We start from the raw sequence: 19,745 nt of genomic DNA on the forward strand, positions 1-19,745 counted from the left end.
ATATGCATATACATACATCTATATACATACATACATCTATATACATATAATGTACAGATACAAACACACGGAGAGACCGTACCCCCTACACATTTGAACCCCATGGAAAGAGGTGTATGTATCTCTGGAAAGCGTGTTGTTATGGGAGGCGCAAGCGCTCCGGGACTGGCAGAGGCCTAGTAGGCATAGGGTATGTGCGGGGGAGAAGGCGGCAAACACTTACGGAGCGAGGCTTCTGGAATCAGCAGACTCTGCTGCGGATGCTCCTCGTCTGCTTGGTGCTGCTTGTGTTGCGTTGCCACAGCGGTGGCCTCTGCCACGGCAGCAGCCAGCGCTTCGGCTGCTGCGCGGATTTCAGGGGAGTCAGCAGCAGCTACTGCCGCTGCAGTAGCTGCTGTGGCGGCAGCAAGGAAGGCATCACTAAGAAGAACACACGACCTTCCAGCTGTTGAGCGTGTTAAGAGACAGAACGAAGCGGTCCCCCCCTCTTCAACAGGCGCGAACTGAACGAAACGCAGGCACCCTTAGGCCTCGATTGTTTTTTATAGTTCGCAGAAATCGCGGATCGAAGGAAGCAAAAGAGGAGCCCATGGAACCACACTCTGCGGTTAGGGGTGTGTAAGGGCGAAGGCTGGAGGCTAACAACGAATGCATCGCAGCATGGGCTCCCGTGGAAGCGATCAGCGCTCACCTGATGCAACATAAGAGGCCGCAGATCTGCCGAAATGACTAGCCGATGGCATAGGGGGCAACAGCTGCCGCTAGAGCCCTCTAGCAACCGGCATGCGCAAAGCGCGCACATCACTGAACAAACACAAAGCCAAAATTTTCGCAAAAAATCAGCGAGCAGGGGAAGCATCCGCTAGAGAAACGTGGACCCGTCTTTCTAGCAGCAAGCCATCGATACGGAGCGCCTAAGAAAATATACTATGTCACACAGAGAGCGAGAGACAGAGGCAAACAGACAGAGAGACAGACAGACAGACAGAGAGACAAACAGACAGAGAGATAAACAGACAAACAGACACACAAACAGAGACACAAACAGACACACAGACAGAGAGATACCCCTACACATACACAAGATACCCCTACACATACACAAGATACCCCAACACATACACAAGATACCCCAACACATACACAAGATACCCCAACACATACACAAGATACCCCTACACATACACAAGATACCCCAACACATACACAAGATACCCCAACACATACACAAGATACCCCTACACATACACAAGATACCCCTACACATACACAAGACTTACAATGACCGCATCTGGAGGTGAGGAGGGCGGTGCTGGCTGCCGCCTCCTCCAGGCAAATTGGACAGATGAGCTCTTCGAGAAGCGAATGAAACCTCACAGCGCTGGAAACGCAGTCCCACGCTGCAGCACTCAAAACACCACACCCACAACGAAAGCTTCTTGCACCGCAAGACTCCACACATGCGTTTCTACCGAAACCGACACTGCCGGGGGTGGAATAGGCTGTATCGACTCTCAAAGGGCTGCTACCCGTAGGGGCCTACCGAGGTTGTCTGCATAGCGAAGCCTCGTAAGATGCTGCAGCTGTGGCAGCGGATGCTCCTCTTGCTGGAGCTGCTGCTGCGGCTGCACCGCTCTGGTGAGAATCCTGCACTTAGCCAGCAAAAATCCATGAGGATCGCAGTGTGCCGCTGCTGCTGCCCGCTGCTGCTGCTGCTGCGGCGCCAGCGGCTGTGGCTGCTGCTGCTTAGGGCGGTATCGCGCAAAAGAAAGGATTGCAGCAGCTGGAATTACCGTTTGCTGGCCTCTTCTGCCTCTTCCTTGCTTCGCCTTCTGCTGCTGTTGTTGAGAGGGTTCTATCTGATGCTGCTGCTGATGGTGTTGAGAGGGTTCTCTCTGATGCTGCTGCTGATAGTGTTGAGACGGTTCTCTCTGATGCTGCTGCTGATGGTGTTGAGAGGGTTCTCTCTGATGCTGCTGCTGATGGTGTTGAGAGGGTTCTCTCTGATGCTGCTGCTGATAGTGTTGAGAGGGTTCTCTCTGATGCTGCTGCTGGTGGTGTTGAGAGGGTTCTCTCTGATGCTGCTGCTGATGGTGTTGAGAGGGTTCTCTCTGATGCTGCTGCTGATGGTGTTGAGAGGGTTCTCTCTGATGCTGCTGCTGATGCCGCTGGTTAAGCCGCCGCTGTGGATTATGCCGCCGCTGTTGATATGTGTCCACTGATTGGCTGTGTAGTTCGTGCTGCTGCAGCGGCGGCAAACGCTGCAAGTCGCATTGCTGGACAGACTCCTCTGACGGCAGTTGCTGCCGCTGCTTGAAGCGCGGCGCTCTGCCGTCTTCGGCTGGCCGCATGCTGCAATGCCTCTGATATTGTGGGTGCTGCGGTGTGGACTGCTGAGCGAAGTCTGGCTGCAGCTGCAGCTGCTGTTGCTGCTGCTGCATGTGCCTTCGAACTCGAGAAGTACACCGCGATACCGGGAGCAGCCGATACAAAGTAGGAGAGAGAGCAGCAGTAGAAGTAGCTCTGAGGCAACAGACCTGGAGAAGGCTCCCTCAGGGTTTGCAGCGCATCACCGTCATACTTCACTGGCAAGACACGCAGTCACGCCGACGGCCTCTCGACTTACTTCTTCTGTTGCTAGCGCTGCAAGACGTTATACCTGTTCTGCCAACACAAGCACATGGGGATCAAAGACGGCGCCTTTTCGGCTACGCATCAACGGCAGGCGGCCACGTAGCATCCGCTGCAGCGGAGATGCTGCATGAAGCCACTTGCGGCAGCAGCAGAGGGGCAGCCGCTTAGGAACGAGCCTGTGATGCCTTCGAAACAGGAGAATTAGGGCGCGTGCGATTGCTGCAGTCGATGCATGCGATGCAGCTGCTGCTCGGCCGGCGGACTCGCCTCAAATGCTGGCGCCTTAGCGATCTGCTTGTTGTGCCGGATGCAGCGCAGCAGGTACATTGGGTGTCTTTGCACAAGAACCACTAATTCAAGTGGATCTTGGGGGTAACATTCATGAATAAGCCTCAAGACCTCCCGCCGCCCGCCGCTCTTGTGGCTGGCTCAAGGCACTCAACGCGAGTCGCATGAAACCCTATGCCTATAAAGTGTCCTTGGAGCTTCAGATTGTACTCTTCTGAATTCTGACCCGCACGAATTTATATAGAGGGGAAGGTGGCTCTATTGGTCGGTGCACGTGCGTGCATGCCTTCCTGTGGGTATCGCAGTAGTGAAACATTCAGTCAGAAAATCGTTCGCATCCGGGTCAGTGCGGTTGTTTGTGGCTGCTGCCGTGTGGTTTGGCTGGATACATGTGTAGAAGCCAAGAGATTCCAAGAAAGCAACGTTCTGAATAACTCCGCTTGATGGGGTTTTTCTCTGTGCTGTTACTAGATGCCCACATAGTCTCCCGAAGGCGACCGGCGGAGAACCCGCCGCTCGATGAAGTTTGCGCTCACTAAGGGACGATAGCTCTTGCGTTGTTTATCCGCACTTTCCCCTTCGGTGTCTGCAAGTCGAGGTCCTTGGCATGGTATTCTCAGAAGAGTTCCTTTAGCCTACTCTCTTCGGCGGGCAGAGTGGGGGAGAGGGCTGCTGGGGAAACACATGAGTAGGAAAAGGCTTTCTGAACTCCGCTTTGCCTGCTCAAGCTTTGTGCAAGGGACACCCGAGGATAGCGGCTGCTCCATCTCATTCAGGTCCTCTTACTGTAAAACCCACTGGCACTCTGTATCCTGTCTTTACACGCCAGCCATTGGCGCTGAAACTCCAAACTTCTCCTCCTGAAAGTGCTCTCCTGTAGACTCCACGAGGACTCTGTAGGTATATGGCTGCCCCATGGGTTTTAGGGGCATTTGCTGCCCGTGAGAGAACTACGTGCACACGGGGCATTTTATAGCGTGTGCTATCTTGAAGTACAGCGTCCCTACTGGCAGGTGCGAGAGCACTTCTAGAGGTCTTGAAAGAATATCTTTCAGATGCGCACTCCTCGCGGTCTGGCGCCAAAGGTTTGGATGGCTTACCCCTGGAAGTTTTCGGTGCTTCCCTGTCAAAGGGATAGACCACTGCATGCGTGCGAGTGGGGGCTGCCTCCCACCCGCCAGTTGGTAATCTTCTACACCCTATGCCCGATCCAAAGCGCAGCCAGCTAAAAAGATCTAAAGGAGTATGGCTCAGCGTCTAAGCTCAGTTTGAAGGGCAAATGCACTTGATAATCGCCATTCGTGCCGATCTTTATCGCGAGCCCTCCCACATTCTCATCTCTCCCCCCCTCCCCCACAGCCTTGCACCACCTCCACCACCAGACGAGTTGCACAGAGTACAAAGTAAACGGGGGCCGCAAACAGGGTCCAGCCAGTGTCGAGCTGGGCACAATTGCTCGATATTATAGAGGCCCCAAAAGAAAGCTCCTACTTCAGGAGTTACCGCGAATCTCGTTGCATGACTAATGCCAACAAGACCCCGGGATGCTGCTTAGCGTTTAAGGTTGAAGTGTGCACATACAAAACCTGATCCTCACGCACATTGTCTGCCAGTCACCCTCCAACTCCCAAACCCGAGATACTGTCGCCCGCTGATATTGCAGACAAGGACGAAGACGTGAGACTTAGAGCTCAATCGATTCAGCCAGGCTTTGTAAGCTCCTAAAAATGCAAAAAGCCTCCGTCTTTGGTGTAAACCGGGCTCCTCTTTTGCCTGTGCCACATACATGCACATACACATATACATATTTACATACACAAAAACACATGTCCACAAGCGTAACACCCTGCAGTCCAGTAACGAAAGCGATACGACCACCCATACCATCAAAGAGGCGCAACACGCCGCATTCTCCATCAATCCGTCCCTCCTGAAACAGCCACACGCAGAGCGATATTCATGCAACGAGATGCACAAGCCTCTTTCTAGGAAACGAAGGGTTCATCGAAGAGGCGCATGCACGGAAACGGTGAAGGCAAATATTCAAGACGAACATTTCAGCAAGCAGCACGCATACGCATGAAGGCTGACACGCACGCGCGCCCACAGGCATGCAGCGGGGCAGGCGGAGTCAAGACAGTCCGCGGCCTGCATGCGCATTCGCGAGGTTCCACAGCATCAGACCCTGAGTGATCCCAACTTTCAAAAACACCCGCGTATAATGCAAACGCATGCGCAACAGCAGCTGCGCTTGGGTAGCCTACCAGTCGTCCCGTAGTCAACATTTCAACCGCGAGGTCCTCTACCTACACAATCACAGAGCCCTTTATTCCCAAATCTCAAGGGCTTGCAAGGCCTGTTGTGCATCCATTCGAGGGAAAAGGAAGGGAAATAAGGCTTCCTCTTTAAAGGTTGGCTTCTGAAGCGATGAGCATCTGTTTGTCTGGAAGCGAGAGAGGTGTGGCAGGGGCTGGGGACCGGCAGAAATACCCACCTCCGTTTCGTTGACATGCAGCACCTTGGCCAGCCGTGACAGAGGCAGCGAACTGTAAAGGCTGCAGAACGTGCAAAAATCTGCAACATCAGGAGCAACAGCAGCGGCTTACACTGCTCCTAGAAAGCCTCGGACGGCCTCCCCGCGAATGCAACCTGTGAAGCATGCTCCAGGCTTGCTGCTTCCGTCGTACCCAGAGGAGCTCCTGCAGCGCCTATATCTATATATATAGCTGCATTCGGCTGTCGCACACGCCACAGAAGGGCGGCCTTGCAGCAGGCACAGCCCGTATGCAGCCACCAGCAAAAGCCCCCGTCAGCACAGCAACAAATTTGCCCACTTTTGGAAAGGATTGCCTGTTTGACTGAAGCCGAGATGACTTGGCCCTCTTCTGCCAGTGTGGCTGCGGCGCAACACACATTCTACGCCTCAGATCCTTAAGCCCAAAGCCACGATGCGGGGGTTTTTTTCGCTCTCTACGTGCAGCTCGCATGCAACAGAATCGGCGGGATACCAAAGCCAGTGATTCTGGCTGAAAAGGGGGGCTTCGGCTTGCAGCTTAGCTTACACAAAAGCATGTCTGCCTCCTCGGCAGAGATTAAACGGCCCCTTGAAAGGCCTAGCGCCACTGCTGCCCAACGGCTCTTTCGCATTCGCGCGTCCTGCATGCGACGTGCATAACTCAATTGACCCCTGACGCCTCAACTCCTGACGTCTGACTCTAAATCCTTTTTTTTCACGCACGCGGCAAGAAGCATCTCGTGCAGTTCAGACACCGACGACCTCTACCACTGGCGCATCAACGCGAACCAGCAAATTCGGCCTACTTGGAGGATGTTCTCCTGCAGCAGCTGCTGATGTGGCGTTTCGGGTGCAAGGATAGAGCACAGAAGAGACAGCAGCAGCAGACGGGGCGGGGTTTCATCTCTGTCCTCCGACGCGGCCCTTGCCTGAGCCATTATCCGCAGGAGAGGCAGACAGTTGCAGCGCGAAAAAAGGGCATGCAGCACATGCAGCGATGCCGCGGCAGCTCCCCACCCCACACCCACCCCAGGGGCAGTGGCACAAAGCAACCCAGCGCAGCTGACTTTTCTACGAAGCCGCAGCAGTGCGAGGGACGGGGGGATGCGTACAAGGAGAGTGCAAGCAGCACGACACCAAAACTCCACGAAGGATGCAGAAGAAACGGCAAAGTGGTGGCGATGCTGTATTGCGGCAGTTCAGTACTCACCTGTTCGGACTCCTTGTAGCCTTCTTGCTGACTGAGGTCGTACAAGCTGCAGCAGCAAGAAGCGCCATCGCACCAACAACCCTCGCTCTGCCACATGCTCCGGGACGCACACCTTGCGACAGCAGCAACGCTTAGTGCACCTACACAACACAGCAAGCGCCGTGCTCAGAAAAGCAGCACCAAACGGAGCAGCAACTCCAGAAGCAGACGCGCAAGGACAAAAAGGGCGCACCGGCTTGCAGCTTCTCCCCATTTGTTGCGAGATTGCAGCATCTTCACTTGGAGAAGCTGCAGCAGGTCAGTAGCACAACGAAAGCATCAAGACAAGCACAACCGCCATGCGGAAAAGCAGCCGCAGCAGCTACACGCAAGGCAACAGCCGTTCGAAGACTGGAACAGCCCTTGCAGCCAAAGCGGCAGCGAACACACACAGCTGCTGCCCCCCATCATACAATTCAGCCGAGAAGCTGTCTGTTGGACTCAAAGACAGCACCGCAGCATCAGGCGCGCAAATAGAGGCAGGGGCTCACGGCACACGCATGCTTGAGTTGGATGTCTCCGCACTTCGTCGATAGAGCTGCCGCACGCGATACGAAAGCCTCCGCTGCATGAACGTCGTCATTCTTCAGAAAAGCCTCTGTGAAAAAGCAGGCGTCACAAGAAACAACGATTGACCCCTCTTCCTTCCTCTTTCTATGAGAGGAATGATCAGAGACAGACAGGCACACACAGACGCACACACACAGGCAGGCACTAGAGAGACTTGCGCGGCTGCTGCCACTGTTATCAATCCAATGAAATCCCGCACAGTAACGCCCTTGAAACACATGCAGAATAGATGTCTTTGCTGCTTGTTTCCCCAGATTTCTTAAGTAACAGCAGAAAAACCATGCGGCTTGTCTGCTTCTCTGTGTTTTACGGTGCCCATGCATCCTGTCAATCCTCATTACCATCGCTTCATTCCTCCCCATTGTGTTTTCGGCTATGCATATCGAGACATGTGTGCTTATATACATATCCACCCATGAATATACATATACATATATAGACATCTCCACATTGCTGCACATGAATGAAGATGTCCTTCAGATTCCACGGACTGCCCGATCACACGTATTGCCGTTCGTAGAAGCACGCGTTATTCTATGGCTTCGAGCTTTTTAGCTTACCTGCTGCCATCACCGCCGCCTCTAAGCGTTCCATTTGGCTGCCTCCCCTAAATAGTCAATACAGGCAAATTCAGTAGTCTGTGAGACTGGAAGCAGAGGCACCAGCAGAAGCAGCGAAAAGCAGCAGTAACAGCATTATCGCACATACGTGGAGGATTCCAGTGGAATCGCGCTTAGGCAGGCCGCCGCCTCTGCGTAAGCCTGCGCAGCAGCAGCACCCGTAGCGGCATCATCATCATCAAAATTTAGCAGTGGAAGAGGAATGAAGGGGGCAGCAGCAGCAATTGCAGGCCAAAAGCCCGTGGAAGCTGCCACTGCTACTTAAGCGCATACTGACGCAGCTTCATCGCAGAAAGCTGAACTTGCGGTTTCTCTCTTTGTGCAGTTGCTGCAGTACCTTGCCGTTGAAAAGCGATTTTCCTAGCAGCATCCGAATCTTGTTGCGCTGCGAGGAAAACACCAAACACCCCTCCTGCGCTCGTAGCTCTCATGCCGAACCCTCAACCACACCATCAGAAATAGCAAACGCCAAGCGCGTTGCCACAGCGCCTCCGTTTATACCTTCTGTCCACCCTGCCCTTGATCCCTCAATCCCGAATCCTTAACACACATCTTTTTCGAGGAGAGAGCAGGAAGAAGCCGCCGCGGCGAGAAACATCCTGGCCGTGTGCTGGGCTGCTTCTGCTGCTCTTGCAGGTTCCTGTTCACGAGCTGCAGCAGCAAAGAGAAGGGGCAGGGCCGAAGCGGCTATCTCTTGCAGCAGCAGGTGACTGCCATTGTGGAAACTCTGCAGCTTCTCGCTGCAAGCTGAAACACACACACATATATTGCACACAGATACGAGAGCTTCATGGCTTGGGTCTTCCGCACAAAGAGGGGGGATCCTCGACGCAGGGGGAGGAATACGCATACCGCCGCACCGCCCCCAGAGCAGCAGAAATCATCGCGTGAAAGCAGCCTACCCATTTGAATGATCGTTCGGAAAGCAGCATGCGTGGTATCCGCGAAGGCGGCAGTAACAGCAGTTGAGACGAGAGCAGCGTATGCCTCCTGCCGCGCTTTCTGACAGTCAAGTTGTGCCGCTGCCAACACCTGCCTCCAGAGAGCCTCAGACGGCTCTGGTGGTGCAGGGGACCCCAGGGCCTCTTCCCCGGTTGGTTGCGCCATTAGCCTCCGAGTGTATACCCGAATGGCATTGCACTACAGAGGCACCGACGGGGTAGGCGATGGCGCGAAGGCGGGGGCAGGGGAAAGGGTGGCAGGCTATTGCACATGCGTTCAGTGGCCACAGCGCCTAGACCTCGAAGTCTGAATGCTGGCGTAAAACGATTAAACGAAGTGAAAGCTCCCAGGAGACACGCTACCGACGGCGACCAGCTCTCGTCCCTGCGATGTGTTCGAGTCACACGCAACGGTCTTCGGTAGAAACAGGTGTAGAAGCTGAAAACAAAGTGTATCAAGAGATGGCATGCGAAAACGCTTGAGATCCCCTAGATTTCAATCCATGAAGGGCCCCATATGGCATCCCCAGTGGGGCCCGCCTGGGTCTTCGGGGGGCCCCCCTTGCAGGCGGGCGGCCAACCACGTTGCGCGCTCGTTGGCTTTCCCCCCCCTTCCCCCCGAGCTACTTCACCGATAACATCCATCATCTTTGTACATTCCGCAGCTTGCGGTTTCACTCAATGGGCGCCGCGGAGGGGCCAGCTGGGCACCGAATAGCCTCTAGAGCCACGCAAGCACCCGATGGCCTCTTGGCGGGCTGCACACAGCGTCATTGAGGGGGAGGGAACTGCAGAATCAGCACCAAAAGACGTGGTAGCAGCACTCCAAACAGGAGGACCACCAACAGGCACGCCAGCTGGAAAAACAATTTCACAAGAGGTCGCAAAAAGGAAGCACAGTTACTTGGATCATGCCAAAACACTGCAAGCCATCTACGATGCAGCTGGAGCTGGCTGTAAGGCTCTTAGCCGACTCCATGCCCCGCTATCCACTCACCTCCCGAAGCATTCAGCCTTCACATAAGGCTCACCCTGGGGGGTTCCACTGCTCTATTTCGTGAAGATTTTTGTGAACCACGCCCCCCTCCCGACCTCCCTCCCCAAAGCGCTTTGCTTCGAGAGTGTTTACACTCTTAAGCACATCAAGCTGGCGATGCGATTGCACTGGCGCTACGCATATGACTATCGATTCTTTTGGTGCGCTGCTGGTGCTGCTTTGCAGCTTCGGAGTGCTTCCCGCTATTCTATCCTCTTCTAGATCGCCTAGCCCCTCGGTTGATGCTCTCAGAGGCGCTGCTCATCCTTGAAAAAAAGCAAATTCAAAAGTACGCTGCTGCACCGCCAGCGGCTACTGCGCCATCACCTCTTAGCGGGGGCAGCAGCAGCGGGGACCGAAGTGCAGGTAACAGCAGCTATTGTTTGGTGTCGCACAGTCATTTGCGTGCTGGAGTTGCCAAGCGGAAGCCCAGAGAAGTCAGCGAGGCTTTCACCTACAATGAGGCAGCTTTCAAGGAGCAGCAGCAGCAAGCCCTGCAACGGCAGCACACCGAGGAACACGAGGGGATAGGCGTCGAAGGCATGGAACAACAACAGCAGCACCAGCCCGCCAAAGCAGCACCTCAGAATCGTTTTGTTGTGCTGCCGCGCTTTTGCTCTTGTGCGCAAATACTTCCTCTCCGGAGACTTTCCTTGCTAAGAGTTTAGGCATTTCTTGACTCTTTTGTGGCTCTATGCTCTCCGCGCTTGTCACATAGGGTCGTGCGTGTGTGAAGTGGTGCATGCAGGTCCGTTTTATCGAGATCGAGTGCTGGAGCTTGGCGATGCCTTCACCGTGAGCTGAGGAATGCGCAGCCGCTTTTTTCCTATTGCAAGTATTTGCACTCTGCAGGGCTCTGTTAGAGTTTCTTGACTTGTGTTTGACCTCGCGGATACTCTAGGGGGCTTGTGCTTTGCGTTTCAGTGCCCCCATGAGCTTGCAGCTCTGTTACTGCATCTTTTGGACCCCTCTGGATCCTTGACGCAGCAGCTGGAGGCTTCCGCCTATAACGCTCTGCTGCAGCAGCACTTGGACGCGGTATGGAGATCGTGGATTTGAGTGAAATCACCGACCATACCCTCTCCGAAGCTTTTTCTTTGTGAGTACCGTTCCAGGCGTGGACTCGTGGAGTGAAACTGATTAGATTCCCTTCCTCCCCCCGCTTTCATGGCATGCGGTGTGGTCGGGTACGGGGTAAGTCGGCAGGACCTGCCTGAATTCGGGGGAGGGTTCTCCTCCATCTTGCTGGGCGAGCGTATCTCGTGTTTTTGTTTTCCTGGAAATCAAAGCTCCTGGAGCTTTTGGTAGAATGCGTCTACGCGCAGCGCGTAGCACCGGATAACGGGGGAGCAGAGGAGGGCGCCCTGGAGACGCGGCAGGGGCGGTAATAACTCTTTGTCTTCTGTAGAATGGACTATCCTGTTCCTATTTCTTCTTCTAGTTTTTCGATTTGCCTTTGGGTTAAGAGCATTTGTGCATGGATGGCATCCGTTTCAGCCTTGGTGTCGGCTAGTAAGGCCTTGAATCGGTTGTTTTCCCTTACCTGCAGTTGAGCTTGAAGCTGGAAATCCTGCTGCAACTTTTCGATTTCCTGTTTCATCATATTCTTTAGCTGCTCCATTAGTAGCGGCAGCTGCTGCGCGTCGGGATCAGGCACCTCACGAACGAGGCAGTCATCAGAAGGGGGCGGGGGATTAGCTATTGCGGCTGCCAGCTTCTCCGCTAGACCTTTGACCTGGAGTGCAAGCAAAAGTGAGCCATAAAGAAAGGAAACTAGGAGCAAGCAAACGCAGAGACACACAACCTAGCTAGGAAACAGCGGTAGATCATATGCCTATGCCGGAAGGGGCGTATATATATCGTGGGAGCGAGCAAGACATTAATACAGAGGGGAGAGCTAAAAGAGGGAGGGGCGATAAACAGCTGGGCGTAGATAGAGACGGATGTGAGACACAAGAAGGGAAAAGCACCGACTCAAGGAAGAGATGAGGGGAAGAGAGGGGCGCCACGGGGGCGAAGGCTTTGCAGGAAGAGCAACTCTAATGCAGTTCGGTTTTGTTTTGTGTAGGGAGCAGAGCGAAGCAGGTGTGCTTGCTCTGGGCATCACTAATAGGCATCCGGCGCTTCTCATCTGTGGAGATGTAGGTGTGCCAAGGATCACACAGTTCGTGTCATATATCGAAGCAGATGCAGCGGTGTGTCCCATCCTTTAAAAGGAGCGGATAGAGCATTCGAAGCGCAAGAGGAGAGCAGAGATTGTTCGCTCTTGTTAGCTTCTGCTCGGTTCTAGCACTACACTAACTGTGTCGAGCCCTACCTGAGCCTTGAGACCTGTAGCCTTCAGAGCATTGCACTCATCCCCGTCAGCAGTTGGCGGCTCGTCAACAGGATTCATTGTCTGAAGAGTAGGAGCAACAGCCTTCTCAGCAGCCACCGCTGCGACAAAAAGGACTGCAGCAGACACGTGCCTTGCTGCTGCCACGTTCAGGGTGAAGAAGGAAACATCTGGCGGCAAGCACGTGGCTCTGCAGCTGCTCCTCTCGTTTATGCAAATGCAACTGCGGGTATCGCTGGTACGACTAGCAAAGGTGGAGTGCCTAAGAAGGTGCACTTTCGTATGATTCAACGAGGGTTCCCTCGGTTTGAATGCGGCCTCACGGGGGGTTTATTAAAGATTCCCCTAAAACGTGCTCGGTAGCGCACTGCAGGCATAAGAATATAAATGATGGACTAGCTTTAAAACAGCAGGCAGAAAAACAAGCTTGATGGTGATGGTGTGGAGTCCAAACGATCGAGAACAATGGCCCAGTCCCAAGGCAAATATAGGAAGGATACCGCATCCAGAGGTGGATGCATAGAGCAGAAAAGATGCATGTATGGACACCCTTGAACATAATTATATGTGTTGATTCATGCAATTTTAATGGATGAGACATGGTTTTTCAGGATACACGCTATGTTCTCTTACACCATGTAACCGTGCAGGTCACCCACCAACTCCAGCCGTTCCTCGCCGCACGCAGTCGGACAAGTGTGCCGAATCACATTAATTATAAAGACCAAAAAATCTTTAAACGAACAGGTTGTGTCTATAGAAACTTTAGGTTCGAAGTACATTTGATGCTGCGTATTCTGAAAAGTGTGCAGTTCAGGTGTAATGGCAGGTCCATGTAGGCACAGTAGTTGAAGCAGAAGGTTCTTTGACAGCACAACAAGCCATTGCTCTTGCAAGCAGTTCACTCTTCTCACCTCTTTGGAACTGCTCTTATTCCAACTTTTATGGCGAACAGCATGAGGAGAAAAGTATTTCTCCTTCTGTCCAGTTTTCCGTTAGCCATGGCCACCGAGCCGACATCCCCCATGGGAAATGTGGTACTACGATATTCTCAGCCATAAATCAATCCCATTTATACAACGTTCTGCTTTAGGAATCGGTGTGCCACTACATCAGCACGGGGATCAGCAGCTACGGTGATCGCTTCTTGAAATACAAGTTGCCTGAGGTTCGTTGATGCTCTGTGCTTGAAACCAACGCCAAAACCTTGAATTCCACTTGCCCAACGCCATGTTTGTTACTGAAGGAGTGCAAGGTTGTTAGGGGCATAGGAGAGGTTTGTCCCATTCTTCTTGAATCTGCATTAACTGCAATGCGAGTTCATGACCAAACGGCCACTCATCAGGCAACACTCCTTGCATTTAATAAGCTCGACCTCGTACGTTGAGTTTTTTTTACACTAAGGTGCCCAAACTACTAAGTATATCGAAATCAGAGCTGCTACAGAGAGCTTGCTGCTCCTCTCTGCACTTTGCAATTCACTGAATACGAGGCGACGCAAAGTTGTTCCCAATCTCTCTCGCTCTTCTTCTCTCTCATTAAAACTTGCCAGCAGACCTCAGTGCTTTCCGCTACCCATTCCACCTGCACTTCTTTCAACAAAACATCAAACACCATTCTCGACCCGGAAGCCTTTTGCCAGAGTTCCCACCTCCGCACAGACAAGGGTATGGATACTGCTGCGCGTAGCAACCGATAACGCCAGACCCGCGACTCTCTGGCTTCTTAATGCTGCTAAATGCATCTTCGCCTATGTTGTAGGCTCGGGAAATCAGGAACAAGCTACGAGTTTCGACACGCAAGGGTTTGGCAGGGGCGATATTACAGACTGCCGCCGCATCGCGGTGAGGTTTTCCCTGAGCTTTAAGGTGATGACTCAGAGGCAGTTCCATACTTATCCGCCACTTCACAGGAGAGCTTCAATGCCTGTCAGCTTATTGCTGTCAAGGTTTTGGGTGAGTCTCGCACTGTTGCCCCTTGCAGATAACTTAGCTGCTCGTTTGCAGAGGGTAGGCTCCCTGTTTGCCGCCCTCGTAAGTGCAGTTTATAAGCGTCGTGAGCTCTCAATCTTTGCAGGATACAAGAAGGAGTTCTGCTTAGATGGAGGTTTCTCGGCATACTGCAAAAAATATCCAACTAGTAAGGGAGTGTGTCTTGTGGCTTAGGGCTCCGAATATAAGGTTTGCAGTTGTCAAGGACCCCACGTTTAAATCCATCTGCCGTAATATTGTTATACCTTACCTCATGGAGAGCACGAGAAGTGAAAACGCAGCTCGGTAACCCTTTAATCCATGGGTTTAGCCCAAATTCACAAGCCGGATACCACACTTTCACAGGCAGCCCCCTGGTTGCACGAATATTGTCGAAAACTATATGAAGATGTTAAAAACAAGACAGGTACTTCAAATTAGCGATCGGAGTTAACTCCATGTTTTAATTGTACCCCAACCGGCCCTATCCCCAGGAAAGCTTGGAAAAAAAGGTTTGTACAACTCCATATCCTGCACACCTTATCTCGCAAACTTGTAAATTCCCCTTGCTAGGCGAACGCAGCCAGCGCTGGCTTCTGTAAGCAATCCCATGCATCCATCAGTGCAAAGGCCCTTAAGCCTACGCCTCTTCTGCAGACTCACTGGACGCCGCTGCCTCTGTAAAACGAGACCTCGAGGCCTTGCAAACAGAATTAGTGAGGAGCCTTTTTATGTTGACCCCGTATTATCCAAACGCTAGTCTCTGTGGACAGGAAAAAACTACTGATCAGCTGGACGCGTGGGTGCTGTATTGTGGAAGTCGTAGCCTACACTGTACACCATAAATTGCGAGCCCCCACAGGCAATCCACAGCCACTGTCAACACCCTGAAAACAGCCTCTGAAAGCCAGATGACCATGAACAAAGATATCGTGAGATGACTTTGGTGTGAACGGTACTGCCTAGAGAACATGTCTCCTCCACTCTTTACTGCAGCAAGATCTCATGCAATCCCTTGCAGATGCCACGACAGCAGCAGGTGGGCACAGAAATTCGAGCTTCTGACGAAGTTTTAGACTGTTGCGCGTGTTGATTGGCGCGCAACGGGGGCCTCTGCAGGGTTTTTCACGCATACTTTCTTTTCTGAAAAAACGCTCGTACCCGCCTCCCCCCTTCCCGACCCCTCTCCATTCAAATGAGTTTTTTGTGATCGGTTTCTATTTCTTCGCAGAACAAAGCGTCGATGCTCTCACATATCCGCAACTAACCGATGATCCAGATCAGGTTCGGCGAATTACGTGTGCCTCCAGAGTTATTCCTACGCAGATAACCATACTGATATTTCAGAATCTGGATATTCTGTCCGATGCCACCCCTTCCATCGAGAATCTTTCGAATCAAATGAAGGCCATTGCAGATGCTGTGAATGAACTGGCAAAAAAGGCAAGTGACCACGCGCTTATACTTGGCAATACTCACATGAAGTTCACTGTGCACGATTCAAATTAATTTTTCGTACTGAATTTTCTTTGCAGCTGGCACTTCCCGGTTACCTCGCCAAAGGCCAGGTACGCCAATTCTGATGCGGAGAATGCTAGCGCGTCGAGCCTTCGTAAATCGAATCATGCACCTTTGCTGTATTTGTCTGTGACTCTTTCTCCAATTTGGGACATAAATCTATTTATATTCTCTGGTTGCGCTGACAGGTCTACGGCTTTGTGGTGATCGATGTGACTGCCGCCGGCAAGTTGCACGATCGGATTAAGAGATTAACGAGCGCCCTGAAGCCCTTCTCGGAATTTTTTGTTTCTGCGATACAAAAGAGTGGAGCGGTATGATATTTTTCCATTAGCAATCGATAGAGCTTACGAATACCTTGTGTTGCCGGGCTTTCTCCAATTCGTGCAGGCACCGGACCCCGAACTGGAACGTAAGTGGTATTGACGAAACACAAGGAACCGCTGCTTCATTCATTGCGTGTGATTGCCCTGCATTCGGCGGCTCCACAGAAAGCTTTAAAGTCGCAGGTAATTCAATCCCATGTTGCCTGCTAGCCTAAACCCTAAGCAATCGATCATCTCGTGAATCTTCCTTGACACAGCGGTCGACTACGCAGAGCTGCGAGACATCTATAAGCGACAGGTAACACTATTCCAACATCCTTTCAGATATACAGCTATATCTGGCGTACCCTGCTCAGATTGAGGTCCTTAATAGCGCAAAGAAATTTGGTGCCCAGGCACAGACTCTAATGACAAACGCAACTCAGAGAGTTTCCTGAGTCTCCCCTATGTGCCATACATTTTTAATATTGCAATCCTCTCTGCATCTATGGCCTGTTTCTCTTCATGCGGCGGAGGAGTTTACTCCACAGGTGGCATGTGGACTGGTGACAGCCGCGGTCTGCCTTCTCCGTATTTTCTGGCATTTAAGTTCTTTTTGCATGCCGCTCTTCTCTCTCGCCTCCTTATGCTGCAGGTCTCTGCAACAGTTGCATGCTATCCTTTCAACACCTCAGGCTACCAGTTCAACATTTCGCGCAACTCCCATCTCTTTATTGATCATTCTTAATAAATACATGTCCACTGCACAGAAAGAGCGTAGCTGCAGTCCTGAGTCACGTTGTCACGGTGAACAGATATGCTGCAATTGTAAGGCTGATAACACCCCAACTAACAGTGATGGCTGGTGCTGCGGCCCTCCAGTATGGCATGAATCCATACCTGCTCCTGAATTGAAGCTGCCGAATGCCCTGCGACTGTTGCTGTAGCAGCTGCTGCGGGGCTAGCAATGACGTTCCCGCTTGAAGCGCCATAGCATTCCCTCCAGCCAGACTGGTGCCAAGGGTAGAAGTACCAGGCACGACGGGAGGCAGTTCTCCTACTGGGTGCTGCATAGCTTCTTCTGCCGCTAGCACTTCCTTCTCTACTTCTGGAGAGGCTATAGGGCACGACAGTCTGGCACAGATAGCGAGCTGAGACAGAGAGCAGTCTGAGCTAGAGTGACAGAAGAGACGAATCGTAAAGTTACGGGGATAGAGGGGAAAAGTCTTGTGTTTGGGGACCGAGAACCACCTACAGAGACGCACAGAAGACGCCCCACAGATCAAAGGCTGTTCCACGGGCAGAAGCAGTTGTAGTCCTACACTAAAAAACCCAGAATATGATGATTATGCGTACATATGTACATGGTCATACATACGTATAGGCGCACACATCTTTTTTATGTTGCGCCATGAGAGGCCTATGGACACACATGCAGGCGTACATCAGCGATTGTCCCTGAGAGGACTTAAGGCCTTCCCTTTTATGAGTCCTGTTCTAAAAGTGTCTGTTTTGATCTATTTCTGAGCTAGATTGACTGTGGGAGACTGACCCAACCACAAACGCGGCTTCCTGCCCATCCAGTGTGAGGACGCTGCTCCTTTGATCCGATTGAAAGCATGCGGGGGTAACGACGGGTTTCGCTGTAGTTGAGAAGGCCCTTGCAATTCCCGTCCCATTGTTCATCTTAAGCCCAAACGAAAGCTTAGGAATAGAGTGAGATTCAGCTCCCTCCTCGGGGATGCGGGCAATGGCAAGGGTCAGCTGTGCCATTCGGTGAAAAGCAAATGCACGCACATTGCCTAAAGGCGCAACGCATCGATTTGGAAAACCCACGTCCGTTGGCCCCTTCCCCCCTCCACAGGCATACCAGTAAGCACCGCCCATTTCTACGGATACAAAAGTGCGCAGCAAAGGCAACGAAAGACGTGAGTCCTTGGCTGGAATTCAATTGACAGTACCCGTCTCGTTGAGCTCCCTCGAAGCCAGAGTCGCCTGTTTGACGTCGAGAAGGCACCCAGAAAAATCAATTTCAGTATTCTCGTGATCCCACTTTATCGCCAGATCTAAGGATCCGGAACGCGAGATGCGCTGTAAATAGCAAAGCAGAAAGCCACGGGAAAGACCACCACTTGGCGCAATACAGCCACTCAATTGTGGGATAGCTGCTGTGGCCACTGCTGCAGGGCTAACACAAAACGAGAAGCCGGCGGCAGGAAAAGACTTTGTCGCTAGCTCTTGCTGACCTTGAGCCCGTAGTACGTCCCGCTTCGCAGGAGGATTTCGGGCTGTCGTGAAGGCTTCCAGTCAAGACATTTGGCCTCAGGGGCACCACCTTCTTTGCAGCCTTTGCATTTCACCGCCTTCTTGCAACCTGGATGCCCACAAAACCCCAGACCCTCAGCCCTAGCTCATAAAAGTCCCAGCCTTGGGTGTCTCAATCCCTGCCCTCATCTGACTTGATGTGCCTCCAAGTGGGGCCTTTGCGACTGACAAGGGCTACGGGTATCGAGCAAGGCTTTGGGTTCACGTTTAGGCAGGGGGTGGCTCGCCTTTGACTGGGAGAGAGGGGCTGGCACCGGATGCGACTTTGCTGCAAGAAATGGAGTGACAGAGCTCATCGCCGTCTGCATATGAGAGTTGTGGCAAAAAATCCGAGGCCGAGGGGGGACCGGAAGGGAGCACTGCAGGAGGCAAGATGCCAGCAGAGGAAGTGGCCTCCTGTGGAGTCGCTTTGCTTAGGCTTTCATCTCCAGAGGTGCCTTCAGGAGCCCCCGCTGATGCCTTTGGACCTTCCGGCCTGCCTGTTTCCGATGCGCTTTCCTCTTCGTAGTCTCCTTCCGCTTGGCTGCCCTCACCTGCATCGTCATATGAAGCACGGCGGGCCCCCGATTTCTTACCGCCGCCCCCCTTTTCGCTAGCAGAATCCTCCTGAGAGGATTCCCCGGCTTCACGGTCGGACTCGGCCTGTTCTTCACCCTCTTCCGGAGCCTCTTTTGAGCTTCCTACTTGCATGAAGGCCCCTAAAACTCGCGAAACTCCGAAAGGGGCCCAGGGTAGCACCAAAGAGTTGATAGAGACGCTCCTCGGAGGGTTTTCCAAGCTGCGGGAGGCCTTCACCGGTCCTTCTGGGGACAGCCCTATCTCGGGCGCGAGGGGTGACCTCGCCGGAGAGGGGGGACTCAAAGCAGAGACAAGAATCAAGAAGCACCCGAAACCTAGAAAAAGCAGAGGGGAGGTCCGCGGGAAGGCTGACCCTATTCCCTGTCGCATTTTGTATATTAGCGGGGCAGGAAACGCATCATACACCTAGAATCTAGACAAACCCTACACAGCAGCCTGGACACCCTGGCTTCTAACCAATCAAAAACCGAATAGATAGCACAAAAAAGATTGAACGGCTTTTCTCAACGAGGGTTCAGGGTCCAGGCTGAGAAGAGGGCCCCCTTGGCGCAGGCGGGCTCTGAGTCTCGGTTGCGTTCAGAGACACCACATCGAGAGGCCACTTGAGGACTCTCGGCTTATGAGGTCCAAGACGCCATAGGCAGCCCACTGAGAAAGCTAACACCAGTGAAATGCCAGCTCAATTTCAATTTCCTTAGGTTTCAATCTCTAGGGCTGTCTGCTGACGCTTTTAATCGCTACAGCAAAAAATCCCCAGCGGGTTGCTGGGGCCGCCGTCGCCAGGCCGTGCCGACCGCAGGGCTGGGTGGGGGCCCTTCCAATTTAGGCTCTGACGCACGTATGTGCGCATCTAATGCTAT

At 52.8% G+C, this 19,745-nt stretch overlaps 2 protein-coding genes across 2 annotated transcripts; one reads left to right on the forward strand and one right to left on the reverse strand.

Moving 5' to 3' along the window:
* The first annotated feature begins 9,559 nt into the window (after positions 1–9,559).
* On the forward strand, positions 9,560–10,912 carry LOC34620885. The gene is made up of 4 exons (XM_026335728.1): positions 9,560–9,773; positions 10,040–10,474; positions 10,602–10,648; positions 10,778–10,912. The coding sequence occupies exons 1-4, from the start codon at positions 9,560–9,562 to the stop codon at positions 10,910–10,912; spliced, it is 831 nt and encodes a 276-aa protein (XP_026191513.1).
* A 5,863-nt stretch (positions 10,913–16,775) lies between these two features.
* On the reverse strand, positions 16,776–19,254 carry LOC34620882. Its single transcript, XM_026335729.1, has 5 exons — positions 18,534–19,254; positions 18,228–18,355; positions 17,943–18,072; positions 17,534–17,837; positions 16,776–17,232 (listed from the first exon to the last, which is right to left on the reverse strand). Exons 1-5 carry the CDS (start codon positions 19,252–19,254, stop codon positions 16,776–16,778), a joined length of 1,740 nt encoding a protein of 579 aa, XP_026191514.1.
* Positions 19,255–19,745: the final 491 nt, after the last annotated feature.

Source organism: Cyclospora cayetanensis, unplaced genomic scaffold, assembly GCF_002999335.1.
Source record: "Cyclospora cayetanensis isolate NF1_C8 unplaced genomic scaffold, CcayRef3 CcayRef3_contig_79, whole genome shotgun sequence".
Taxonomy (NCBI): Eukaryota; Apicomplexa; class Conoidasida; order Eucoccidiorida; family Eimeriidae; genus Cyclospora; species Cyclospora cayetanensis.

Excerpts from the sequence above, each read along its gene's own strand:
- LOC34620885 (XM_026335728.1), top strand. The coding sequence starts at position 9,560 with ATGGCCTCTTGGCGGGCTGCACACAGCGTCATTGAGGGGGAGGGAACT. Across the intron at positions 9,774-10,039 it reads CGATGCAGCTGGAGCTGGCT|CTTCGGAGTGCTTCCCGCTA; the intron begins GTAAGGCTCTTA and ends GCTGCTTTGCAG. Across the intron at positions 10,475-10,601 it reads GCTGCCGCGCTTTTGCTCTT|GTCCGTTTTATCGAGATCGA; the intron begins GTGCGCAAATAC and ends TGGTGCATGCAG.
- LOC34620882 (XM_026335729.1), bottom strand. The coding sequence starts at position 19,254 with ATGCGACAGGGAATAGGGTCAGCCTTCCCGCGGACCTCCCCTCTGCTT. Across the intron at positions 18,356-18,533 it reads CCCCTCTCTCCCAGTCAAAG|GTTGCAAGAAGGCGGTGAAA; the intron begins GCGAGCCACCCC and ends GTGGGCATCCAG. Across the intron at positions 17,838-17,942 it reads GAGGGAGCTCAACGAGACGG|GGGGGAAGGGGCCAACGGAC; the intron begins GTACTGTCAATT and ends ATGCCTGTGGAG.